The following is a 14592-nucleotide window of genomic DNA, read 5'->3' on the forward strand; positions in this document are numbered from 1 at the left end:
TCTGATGTCACGGACACTGTTTTGAGAGCGGATAACTGGCCACTTCACTCATTCATAAAAGAATGGGTGTCGAGAGTGGAAACTCCACGGTTGCCGGTTAGCTAAAAATTATGTATTAAATTAACACTTATTTTATGTCATGTCGTGAACGTTTTGAATTTGTAATTTGTTATGTTCATTATATGTAAAATAAATAAATTTGATTTGATTTGATTTGATTTGATTTGATTTGATTTGATATACAAAAAAAAGTGCTGATGAAAAAGAATATTACTTATGTAATGATAAAGATAGAATTTATTTTGACTGATTGCGTACCAAACCAATAGATCATTATTATGTATATGTGAGGCTTTCAGACCGTGTCTTTATCAATTCTGTTATATTTTTTTAACAGTGTAGCCCGCATTTTAGTTTTAGGTTTGCTAGCAGGAATAAATTATAAGTTTATGCCATAAAAGTAGATGAAAATGATTAAAAAGACAAGTTCCGACTTTCATTTAACACTTTTAATGTTGACTAATTTAATTGTATGGGTATGAAGAAAGATTATTTTGCTATGCAAAAAGCAGTAAGTAAACAAAAGACATCTTTATAAAAAATATTATTCTATCAAGGTAAGCAAATAAGAATGTAGACTCAAATAAAAATTGATTTTTAAAATTATCACTTTCTTTGATTTTCCTCGTCTTTATTTTATTGATTTAAGGTGGTAGGTACTTGTGTCATATTGAGATATTTTTTCTCATTATTTGTCACCGGTCGGAACAAAACTGGTAGTGACAACCGGGAATAAACCTGCTCTGCTCCATCCCGTTCCACAATCCCTATAATCCTAAGTACTTAACTGAAATGTTGAGAACCACTATCTTTTTTTGGGGTAATTCCGAACTAATAGTATCAAAAGTTAGGGATTATGGAAACTATTAACAAAATTGATGATATTTTGTGTTAGGAGTAATTACGGTCGAAAAAGAAAGGTAAACCTTCGGTCAAAGTGCAATAAAATCAACTTTTGAATAATTTCGGAATTACCCCAAGATAGTTCGTAATTTCCCCAATGCCAAAAAAAAATGACTCAATATTTCAAATTCTCAATTTAAAGAACCCAACTATATATTCAAGAATCTAATATATATTTATCATACATCTTTTCTTTAAGTACACAGGGGTAAAACAATAATGGCAGTAAATATAAAACACTTTGAATAATTAACCGAAATATATAACCTCTAGTCATCTCATAGAAATTCCTGTCGGAATTACCCCAATGCACCTTATATGAATGTATTGCAAAGAAAAATATTTCAACGAAATATTTCGTTAAAAATGTCGTTTGCTAAGAACGAATCAAAAAAAGTGTGCGGTTAAGTGTCAATCTCTTGGTAAAACAGTAATCTCATTATTACCTTATACCTTATAGGCATTGTTGTAAATATTGTAAAAAATCTATTTCCAGAGAGAATAAATTATATTTCTCAAACGGCATGGTTGATTTCCTGTCGGTCGCGGTCCGCTGGGCAATCCGTCATGCCAATAACTCCTCCAAACCAGAGAAAAGAAAGTGCATTGACCACGCCAAGAAGTATTCTTGACAGATCCAATGATTCGGAGATGGCTTCATTGTCTTTTTAATAATAACTTGAACTTCGACCTCGTATTTAGATTATATTTTTAAATCACTGATTCTATTACCTCTCCCATCTTCATGTAGTGTATTTTGACTCTGATAAGCGAGGTTATTTTCTATGGTTTTCTCTACCTAATTTAACTCTCTTGAAAATGTATGACTTCTTTTCAATGTCTTTATACTGAAAAAACTTAGGAAGCCGAATTAATTTGAAAGTTGACCTGTATGCTTATTCATTTATTTACAGTATTACATGCCATAATAACTGGCCTATTTAGCCGTAAATTACTAGCTATAAGCTACAAATTGTATGGTATATAATATATATCATAATATATAGGATACAATATATAGAATATAGAATACAATAATTAATTAAGAAAATTAAAATAATATAATACAACAGAGAGGTGCATTTTTTAACGCTTTACCTACGTCTTTTGTATGCTTATATACTTATGTTATGAAGGACTCTGGTGTCTTTAATCAATTTAATTATAAAGTTAACCTCTGAAAAGAACACATATTATGGGTACATGTAAATTCTATGAAGGTATTTTTTTATATTATTAATAACCATGTCCTTGCTTTTTCGTACTAGGTGGTCGTTAATAATTTTGAACAATCACAAACACCCAGGCTTTGAGAAAATCCCGTAAATAATATATTGTGTCCTCACTGGGGATCGAACCCAGAGCTCTCGGATGGAATATATGTAGCTATTACATTTTACCGTATCGTACCGCAAAGATATGAGCGTATAGCATTGAGATAAAAAATTACACGTAATGTTCCAAATTTATTAGATTCAATATTCACTTGATACTTACGAACACTTACTTGCTAACCTACTTTTGAATCATTCAATATTTTATAGAAATATATACGATATGATTGTATTTCTAATTTGCTTACTGTCTTTTCCTTGTATTCCGTTTGTTTTTATGACGTGTGTTAAGTGTATTGTTTAGACATCAATGCGATACCAATGCTATGCGGCCATTGGTTTATGACAAAACAGCTCACGGTTATCTTTGATATGGTCAACTGCATACGTGCAATTTTCCGGACACGGCATATTATATAATATGTTCTTAAAACAAACTATAATGAATATATGAGTCTAACTGTGTGTCGAAAACCATTATTTTTTTATTATGGACATAAAATTATTACAAATAATCATATTAATGACAGCGTAGCAAACACTTGCTTAATTATTTGAACAAACTGTGTATTTTCATTCGTAACCAATGACTACAGAACAATAGTTTAAGTACTCACTAATAAACCTATAACAACATAGATATTATTTTTGTAACGCATTGTGATTATTACCGATGTATCCATAAACACATAAATTGCTGAAATGGGCCATTAATCGTTATGGCGTATTGTAACTGTCATAATAATGTAAAAATACCACCATAAAATTACAGTAATAACATCGATTATCCTGATTTCATTATGATCACCAGTTTCGTGAGAGCATCAGAAAAATGTATAGATGTGTTATCAGAGCCGCACCCTGGGTAGATGCTGCCCAGGTGCCGTGTGTAAAATTAACACCCCAAAATAAAAATATATTTTTTTAGTGTAAATGGTGTTGTGTGTAATATATGCATAGTATATTTGAGCCCTACAAACTCCTCCAAGAACAATGTATGTCTATATTATAATAATAATGATGGTACGAGTATATCCTAGTAAATTATGCTCTTAATACATTCAACTATGCGGAACGCGAAATGTAGAAATAACTGGAGAGATATAACAAGGACATTTAAAAAACAACTATCATCAGTCGTGTGAGGCATACGTAAACGAAGAGGTTTAAATAATTATTATTGATTTAAGTTTTGCTCTCTTCCGTTAATTTGTGTCATTTTTGCGACCCGTGTCTTGCCTTTTTGCCATCTTGAGATACTATAGTTTAAATAATCAAAACACGGTCTGATTTTTTACTTTTGACTTTGTTTCAGATGAGAAAAGCAGCAGTTCTACCTTGGACATGGTGTCGCTAAGTTCCGCCTCCAACAGCGCCACTTGCGGCAGTACCGGAGACCTCGAGAATAACAAGGCGTCCATACACGAACACGAAAAACAACCACCAGTAAGAACATTAATATATTTATATAATGATTTTCCATTAACGCAAAACATCCAATGCCTACATATATTTTCACTATGTCTAGCTCAAGGCCCAGATGCAGAGTTGTCACAGTAAAGATAACCTAACTTAAGTCTAGACGCGTAGACATAATTATTTGCATGCGTGAAGCCGCCTCTAAATAGTGTTAGAATTGAAAAACGCAAATGGCATATTATGTCAAAGTAGTCAAATGCCTATATCTTACACATAATTAAATAAAATAATATAGTCATGAATCTCGTTCATTTGTTCGCAACATTGGTAATTTTTCATGAAGCATATAAAGCGGAAGAAAGTACCTAAATCTTGAAATGGTGCCTGTTTTTCGCAATCTGAGTGAAATAAAAATAATCAAAGAATAAAACTCCTGGCAACATAACTATTATAAACCCAATCTTTTAAAGCTTATCACACAGGCAACGTTTTTACAAGGGGCCTCCGGGTTATCTAAAACCGCCACTGGTATCCCACTGTAAAATAAATCTGTATTTCGATTGAAATTCAAACGAAATATACTGCTTATGCTGCGAAATAATATGCTTTATTTTTGTTTATACGATATAGGTATATATTATTATCTACTTGATTATTTTAACAGCTTTCATTTGCGTTTCTCAATTAAGCCACAATTCAGCAGTGTTGCTAGTCACTATACGTTTGATTTTGGCAGTATCAATGCCACATATAAAATATTTAATAACTGACCAGTTCTGACTAACTGTATTTTCCATCGGTGTGATGATAGTCGCCCTTTGATTGGCTCGCTAATCCATGATCAATACGTCAAAAAATATATTTCTATAACTCAACAAAGGCTCGATGTAGGTAAATCGGTCATATTTAAGTCCAAAGCCGTGGTATTTAAATATTTTGACATTTCGGTACGATTGTAGGTTACATTATCGGAAGTAAAGAAATTTCGTACAACTTTTTATAGTGCGTTTAACGATTCTGGAGAAATTCATAGATTTATATCATTATTACTAGCATTGCGGTACACAGTTACATCTTGAAAGCATCCAGTACAATATTTCCATCAGCCTCCATTTTCAATGAGCTCTCTTACTTCTTTCAACCTACCAAACTCCAGCATTAAAGAATCCGGTTATCACAAGGTCGTATCATTTGCCTTCTTGCATGTGAAACCTGAAGCGCGTAGATCAATGTTGATGGGGGCAGAAATTTCATCAGGCACACTATTATCGACTACCAGTGGCGAAGGGTGGAGATAGGCTGTTAAGATCCGCCATAAATAGTGCACACCAAACTTTATCAGTCATACATATTTGTTTTCATTTAAATAAGACTATAATTTACAGACGGTGTTGGTTAGTTTTTTTAAATTCAGTGAGATCCTACGAACCCCAAGCCATAATAGGTAATATTCAAAAAATACTTGTCTATCTATTAAATATCTAAAATTACGCAATAAAATCATACATAACTTTGGATGTTTTATAGATAGAATAGTCTGTGTATCTATTATATTTTGGTTTAGGCGGGGCTTAATGAAATTAAATAAATGAACCAACAATATGTGTAATATGGATTCTTAATCCAACGAAAACAAATAAGTATGAATGAAAAAATGTGTACAATTATGTCGTATTGCCCAAAGTATAGCAAAACTATTATGGTTTGGATTAGGCAGAGTTTAATTGATTTTTAAAAACTAACCAACACCATCTATCTGCAAAGTGTAGTCTTAGTTCAATAAAAACAAATGCGTATGACTAAAAAAGGTTAATGTGCACTATTTATGGTGGATTTTAACAGTCTATCTCCACCCTTCGCTACGGCCGACTAAAGTCGATACAAACTAGAGACATTTTGATAAATAAACAAAAACTACTTAGTTACTACATTTGGCAAAGAAAAGTCTTTAGGTATATATTATTACAATCATCGTTGTTTTACATTTAAAACATACTTATCGATTGAACACGCAAAGCTTATTCTGATTTCTTAGAATCCTTGGAAGGCTTGTTTTTATTTATTGTTTATGTTATAAACCCGATAGCTCTTACAAGATATTGCCATTATTAATTAGAAAAGATTGATATAATCTGGAAATCTACTCGACCTTCCTTCTGTCTAATGTACCCACTCCGTCTTTGATAAAGATCTATTTTCATTAATAATTGTTTTTTTATTATAATATAATATTACACTCACGTACCATACCTATTAATAGGATCATCATTATGATTCATTGTTTACTCTGTTCAAATGATTATTTATTATGTTTTCTTTGAATATAAATACGTACTTCAATAGAAGACAGTATAATAAATAACGGTGAAAATAATATGACGCATTTTACGAAATTTCCCAGAAGCGTGTGGAAGACCGAGGGAAAACAAATGAATCGTTTTTCCTGAAACAAAAACAAATCGAATAAAAATCATTTGTATTGTCTGCATCTTCACAAAGCTAGATATGACGTCACACTCTTATAATAGTCGATGAAAAAAGGCTTAGAATACATCATGGCGATTAAAACTAATTTATATGTATATCAATTTAGTCAGTGAGTATAATTTTATTTTTTGTGTTATGTTATCATTCGTGACCACTTAAAATCCAGTTGTTAAATAAATAGACAAACTTATCAGACCCCGACGCCATTTTTTTGCTGTTTCTTGTTGTTATGACAAAGTATGTTCATAAAAAATGTTCTGTTCGTACATCGACGTAGCAACGATGACTTTGAAGGTCGTCACTCAGACCAAGTGTGGTCACCCTTACTTGGTGGCAACACTGGAAATAGGGAATATAGTAATTATATTGTAATACGTTTCATAATTTAATAAAAAAAGAGAGAATAGGTTTCGACTCAAAAATTATGCCATTAATCCTTACATTATTTTACAGATATTACAGATAAAAGAATATTTATTATCGATTATGGTTTTGTTTAGGCCAGGGATTAATGAATTTTAAAATACGAACAGCTTTGTAAAATGTATTATTCTTCATTCAACGAAAACAAACAAATGTGACTGAAAAAGCACTAGTGTGCACTATTTTTGTCGGATTGCCCATAACATGCTAAAACTATTATGGTTTGGTTTAAGCAGGATTTAATTCGTCACCTCAATACTACAACTAGATAACTCTGATTTGGTCATTGTTGATAAATTTTAGCTTTACTTGATTAACATAAATCTAGGCTATAATTATTATTTAAAATAAAATTGTAAAATTGTGCTTTTCTTGGGAACAATTAAATAATAAATGTTCAATTATATGAAAAAATATTGTAGATATATTATTTTATTTGTTTAATGCATTTATGGTTTTAAAGTTATCTAATATTTTCAAACACAAAATTAATACAGTTCCCATTAACTTCTGACGTACCTACCTACCTAGTTTTATCGTTTTGTAGAGAAGGAAATGTAGAATCATATTCAATGGCTATCTCAAAAACAAGAAATCAAGTTGTCTGGTTTTAGTATTCAGGTGACGAATTGATTTAAAAAAAAAAACTAACCAACACTATCTGTAAATTGTAGTCTTAGTTCAATGACTGAAAAAACAGCCTACCTCTACCCTTCGCCACTGTATAGCACTACCATCTTAATTCGCTATTCAGAGCCACGGCCGAGGTACCTACTAAGCGAAACCATACGAATGACATCGTAATTTTTCATTCCTTAACTTATTCATACAATATCACATAATATATTTTACGTCATTATAATCTTAGCCTAACATAGTGTTAACTATTAAAAAATATGTGTTATTGAAATGTTATTATTATAAAGTTGATTGTGAACCGGCGCGGATGGGTTAATTGCAATCATGATAATAATTGGGCCAAATTATAGACAGCTGCTGACAGCTGATATTTGCACAGATGCAGATTTAAGTGAAAATGAACTTGCATGATGAACCTTGCGCATTCGATTACTGTGAATCCAAAACGCATGTGGACAAATAAACTGCATTAGTAACTTACATACTTGGAACGATCAGATGTGAATTCAAATTTATTGTCATATTTTCAGAACATAAACTACCTGGAATATGAATTTGTATTTGACATGGCAAGAATATATTACATAGATAGACGAAAGTCAATTATTATGTATCTCGAAGATATTCTGTATTTGTATTGTATTGAAATATTACTATTTATTACGGAATTATACATGTTTTTTTGAGAATGATAACTAAGCGTGAAATGATACACAATTACCACCAGTGTGTGTTGTGTATATCCGTGTACATTTTTGAGGCACTGACTATTTTTTATGCTAAACATTATTCAAAAATTTAATACAAACTAAAAAATCAACTCACAGTGTAGGTACATAATCAATGTATCTTTTTACTAGAATCACATGCTGTAAATAAAAATGATTATTATTGAATATGACAGTGAAGAGACATAACAATATCAATGGATTATTTTTTGTGAAGAAGTATTATTTGTTTGACTATTTTATTTACATTATATGCAGGGATTTTGTTATGTTTGGGTTATGTTGTTTGCTCAACGTGTGAAAAATACGTATCTTTTTAAGATTCTGGTATTCTTTATTAGTTATATGACTGGCTTCAACTGTTTACTGGGACCCTTTTAAATCTTGTGACGGATCGACTGCATCAAAAAAATCCGCCTCATCTCACAATCGAAGAAGAACGCATACGTTACAGAGTTCCCCTCGTGAAAATATGTATACTATTTTTTTAATCGGATTTATTCTTCGGCATTAAAATGGTACCCTGGATATACATATTCTTATCGTGACATCCCTTATCAAAGGTTAGCCACCATCCGGGGTGATCTTCGCTCTATCATCTACTACCCCGAAACAGTTCTGATATAAATAATATTGATTTAAGAAAAATAAACATGTTAATTTTATCCTGCAATCGACATTTCAAATCATAATCCACCGATCACAATTGAGCCGCGCTATCCTTTTCTATTATAGTCCCCACAGCCTAGCTAGGTCACATCGGGAACACGGATATCATTGTCGCTTTCCATCCACGGATTGTTTAATATATATTTTATGGACAGAAAAAATAGGTTCTACATTATTGAAAAGCACCTATAGTATCTTATTATTTATAGATGCTCTCATCATGAACCAAAGATAGAAAATTCGTTTCGGCAAGTGACATGCTTTAAAAATTTGACTATAGAAAAGCAATTTATTTGATAACATTAATAACTTACTATCGCATCTTATTTCGTTGTTTTTTACCCACATGGCGTATTTTATTCTATTTCCCTGGCTCCTGTCTTACGAGTTGATATCTTGTACGCATACCATGTCAAAATTTACTACCCTCTAACGCTACCACTCGTAATTTTCACTTTCAAACGTCAACGTTTTTCAAATAATGACATTCATACTTGATTTTTCGGGATTTACCTACTATTATTATTTAATAGTCGGTCTTATTATCATCATACCCGTTTACACGTGCATGGATGTACTGTGCACAGTAAGAAAATGTATGGGGAAACATGTATTATCCTGCAATTGGTAAGATTGCGTGCATAAATCAAACAAGTTTGGAAGCTTCCGAATTGTGATGATTTATTACGCGCAAGTAAGATTATTTTCGATCTGCGCTTGCGCAGTAAAGCGATAGGGGCGAATTTTCTTCTTTTTCTTTCGACCATGTCCGATCCTAATAGGATCATATGAGCCTCCACAGAGTAGAGGTTTGTATTGACAGATTTTGTTTTTTACGAGAAATGCATGTCAGCCACTTGCTCAACCTAATAGGTCCATACGCTGACGCGCACAAATTGAAAAACAATATGTGTACTTGCCAGACCCAGGATTCTAACCTGGGACCCACGGCGTTATAGTCCAACGCTTAATCCGCGCGGCCACCGTGCCGGTAAAAAAAACTAACTAATCATTTATACGACCTGTCAGATAGTAGTATAAAATGACAACCTCGCGTCTCGCTTACTCTTGAAGAATGAGATTGGAGAGACAGTCAGCACTTTTACGTGTAAACAGTTATTGTCATGATAGTTTAAAATAAGCACGATTGCCGACAGTAATTCCATGCACTTGTACAGGCGCTATTATGACAATTTTTTCACATTGATGCCAAAAGTATTGACGTATTTGTAAAACATAAGAAGAGCAAATTCGAAATTTAAACCCCACTCTTAAGGCTATTATAATTGCTCCCGTTTGTTCAATGTCTATTAGCCAGTGAGCTTAATTTCGCGCGATGTTGAAAACTGTCAGTAGGTCAATGCAATGAATAAAATTTGCACCGAATTCTTTCAGATTTGACGGAACGTAACCTTTCTCAAGCTATTGCCGGTGTATGAAATTTAATATTATTACCCAAACGCTCTTGTCTGAAGCATGCCAATGCGGGAAAGTGTCGCGTCTGTTGAGATACTATAATAGTAATTTTCTTACGTCAATATCAGAGCACACATTTTAGGCTGTCACATTCATTCCAAATTTTCCCGCATAATATCGTTACATAACTTACATAAGACTTCACTTAAAGAATTTGACTACCTATAACAAAATGTAGGCCTTATGACATGTTAGTATTAAAACACTTGATGTTATTTTTTCTGAACCGTTTTTAGTGTTGTTAATTTTGTGGCGTAAACACTATTGTAAACCGTACTATAATAATTATAGTAAATACTAGAATTTTGATTCCGCGGAATAATTTTAATTCTATAATTTTACGCCAACTATGCCAAAATATTATAATTTTGATGAATTCAAGACGAAAAATGTAACTATCAACGTTCTAACTTTGACACCTCGTATCAGACATTCCATATTTTTGATGGAGGTAATTAAAATGTTATATAAAATCAGGTAATCAAAATAAAAACCAAAATACATTTACCTTTAAAAATAAATTTACTTACTTTTGCACCGAGCGTATTTTTGTTTTTATTTAATTTCATTTAATAGTTTTTTTTATAACATTTTAACTCCCCTGTCAAAAATATTAAATGTTAGATACTAGGTGTCAATGTTAGACCATCGCTATATTGATTTTTTAGTAAAAATAATATATTTTACACCTCTGTACTTACAATCAATTCAGAAAAAGATGATAGATAACAAACACTGCAGCCCAATTAATGTTATGATTTTTGCTTGTTAAGGTTTATCTGTGGCTTGTTTATGGTCATATTAATGACGCATCGGTACGCGTTTGAAATATTTGTGATTGGTTTTCATATATGGTGGCTGCATTTTTGCACCATGTCCGATCCTATGAAGATCACATGAGCCTCCACAGAGCGGAGGTTTTGTATTAATTAACATACTTTTGTGTGTTGCCCTATAATGCCGTGGGTCCCGGGTTCGAATCCCGGGTCTTGCAAAAATTCACATACTAAATCACATCTTGTTTTTCAATGTGTTGTTGGACCCAGAGTGTGGACCTACTAGGTTGAGCAAATGGCTAACATCTACTTCTCGCATTTATTTATGGGGCATGAAAAAATTTATACTTAACATGTAGTTATTTTCCCCCTAGAAAATGTAACTTTCAATTTATATGTATTTGATTATTGATTAATTTAATACTTTGGACGCTTAAGGTGACGCATCAGTGAAACGCCAAATAATTTTCAACTGTACGCGCGACGAAATTTTGGACTCGCTGCCATTCAGTGAGAGAATGTTGACCCAGGAACACGTCACTTTGCTGCGTGATGGCGACGGGTCAATTAATTCTAAAATCGTGTAAAGATGACTAAAAACGTTACCCATTTACTTTAAAAAGAAAACATGTCAATGAATATATCATTATTGTTACTAATAGAACAATAAACAGAACATAAAATGGACGTATGTTGGATTTATATTACAAATAATATTTCGTTTGACAGGCGTCATTTTCACCCGCCACCCGCAATCCGCGCATCGCCTAGCAACGATCTTTTTAGACCGTGCCTCAACTAATGCATGGCCTTAAGACGCACCCGGCGCATAATGACCAGGCGGCCGATCGATGTAATTAGCGTGCATTTTAAATGTTTAAATCATTATCTAGTCAGCAGCGAATGAGTTAACGAAAAAAAGTATTTATTCCACGTTTAATAAATAAATTTGGACCTGTTTCGTCCGCCTCAGAGGGACATTTTCAACTGAATAATATTTATAAAACAGGTATTTACCAAAACAAAATATTATTGACAAAGTATTATTGGACGGATAATGATTGTGTCGCTTTTTGAATTTGTTTTGGTAAATACTTGTTTTATAAATATTATTCAGTTGAAAACGTCCCTTTGAGGCGGACGAAACCGGTCCGGATTTATTTATTTAAAGTGGAATAAATACTAAACTTTTTTGCGTTCATTAAATTACTCAATAATAAAATGCAGTTCCACCATAAATTGACAGTTAACACAATAAAATAAATATATGTATTTGACGTTAAACCATATTTTTAAGAGGATTCTAAATTTAAATTCAATTTGGCAACGCTGCGGTAGACATGATTCCATTTTTATTAAATTTGCTTGCATATACACAATATGAATTTAGACTCCGTCTTGGGAAGGTTTTTTCAGCGTCTTTGGTTGAGACACTGTTATAATAATAATATACACTTTAATATTAATACACACATTTTAGGTTGTCATGTTCACTCAAAATTTCCCCGCAAAATAGCTTTACATAACTCAATGATAGCTTCACCAGGAATAGCTTTGAAAAACGTGATGAATACACCCTCGTATACAATACAAGTTGTGTAATCGCTAGGGGTGGAAGGCGTTTTATAAAGAAGCGACCTTATTATATTATCGTGTCTATATACACCACCACAAGCATATTATGCTAGTATATAAGGGAGTTTTATTTGGTCGTTTCTTTATACGAACGACTACATATTATTATTGTGATATTACTTTGAACTCGCAAACTTTTTGTTGCCTTAAAAAACATAGAAGGAGGTAGTTTCATGTTCTACTGCCTACAGCAGTGATCGCCAATGCAACCACCTCGTTGTATTCACAATGGATATAATATTGCTGATGATTTACTTACAAATCGGTTTGCCGCCAAGGTCTCTCGTCAAGGCTTTATAGAATTCAACAGTACTTACGTTACGTGCCTAGCTCTCCAGCTCTTAATTATTGGGGTGATCAGCAATTACGACCAAATTTCTACATGGGGTAGTATTTATCTTTTGTCAATTTGCGGCATCATACAGCAAGAATAAAGTTGAAAATGAAGGAGAGAATAAATAGTATTCAAACAAATTAATTTAACCGTGTCATAAAAAAAAATACACAACATCTATCAGTGAGCTATTAAAAATGAAAATCAGTTTTTTTAAAACACCACAAAATTACGGGGCTCTGTCAAAATTTGTATCTTTCACAATGGGTTTTTTTTCAAATGTTATATTACGCTCGTAATGATAAAAAGGTTACCGACCCCTGTTTTTGTTTTTCTTTCAATATCTGCTTTTATCCTTGCATTTAATGGTTAGTGGATGCTATAAATAAAGTTTATCAGAATCATCATCAGCTAAGGTCGATCCACTGCTGAATGAATGTCTCCCATCGCTCCCTCCACTCTTCTTTTGAAGATACTATTCAGGCGCCCAAGTGCACTCCATACCAGTTCGATAATACAAACAATATTATAGATATTAGTAGAATAATAACGAAATATTATTCATCGTGTTTTATAATAATAAATTATATAATTTAATAATACAATTGAGACGATGTACCTATAACTAATATGATTTTGTTACAATTGAAAAAACAGTGATATTATATTTGATGAAAAAGACAACAAAAATAAAATATTGCTACGACAAACATTGTTTATTTATAGTGAATAATTTCAATAATAATTTGTATTGTACAGCTGCGATCGGTCTTAGATTAATTTGATTGTTTAAAATATTCGGTTTATGCCATGCCGCGATGTGCGAGTGGCAAACCGTACGCTTGTAAATCCGTGTCTGACAAATTCACAAATTGTGTTTTTTTTTAATATGTGTTTGAATCCAGCGTGTGTACTTCATTGGTTGAAACCTCTTAGCGGGCAAAACTCACGTCGGATTATCTCTTTTTCTTGGTTATTCCCTCATAGCTAAGGATTGTGACCACCTGGAAACTCAGTCATGAGCGACCAAGACTGTCCACTTCTCTGGGTCCTGGGTTTCTCTCAGGGCCGAGTGAACGCTGCTCCCAGTAAGCTTCTACACTTAATCACTACAGTGCGCCGAACAATGTGTCCAAAAAACTTCAGAATGCATCTCAGACATGTTGTCGAGAGCCGTTTCTTTATCTGTAGTCTTTGAATGATTGCTTCGTCCTATGTTCTGTCCAAGAAAATAATACGACTTATTCACCGCCAACACCACATTTCGAAGGCATCAATTACTCGACACCGAACAAAAATATGGAGAACACGAACATAATTTTCGTGGTATTTGAATTTCCTCGATCCTTTCATATAGTGGTAAGACGTGTCATCGTATTGTAGAGCCCAATGAAAAAATTAACACGTAACTAGCCCATCCGACTTACTAGCTGTCAGTAGCGAAGGGTGGAGGTAGGCTGTTAAGATCCACCATTAATAGTGCACTCTAAACTTTGTCACTAATGTATATTTGTTTTCATTGAACTACGACTAACTTACAGATGGTGTTGGTTAGTTTTTAAAAATCAATTAAACCCTGCCTTAACCAAACCATAATAGTTTTGGTAAACTTTGGGCGATAGGACAAAATTGTGCACACTTTTTCATTCATTCTTATTTGCTTTCATTGGATTAAGGATACATATTTCACATATTATTGGTTCAATATT

At 32.8% G+C, this 14592-nt stretch overlaps 1 protein-coding gene across 1 annotated transcript in view; it reads left to right on the forward strand.

Moving 5' to 3' along the window:
- LOC147067421 (solute carrier family 41 member 1-like) overlaps positions 1-14592 on the forward strand; it is a 96689-nt gene that overhangs the window by 49786 nt on the left and 32311 nt on the right. Inside the window, exon 3 of the mRNA XM_085953952.1 lies at positions 3613-3743. Coding sequence (XP_085810078.1) covers positions 3613-3743 — 131 coding nt within the window. The remainder of the gene's footprint in view (positions 1-3612; positions 3744-14592) is intronic.

The sequence above is a fragment of the Rhyacophila brunnea genome, unplaced genomic scaffold (genome assembly GCF_057557595.1).
Source record: "Rhyacophila brunnea isolate RB1 unplaced genomic scaffold, BYU_Rbru_1.0 scaffold_4, whole genome shotgun sequence".
NCBI classification, from domain to species: Eukaryota; Metazoa; Arthropoda; class Insecta; order Trichoptera; family Rhyacophilidae; genus Rhyacophila; species Rhyacophila brunnea.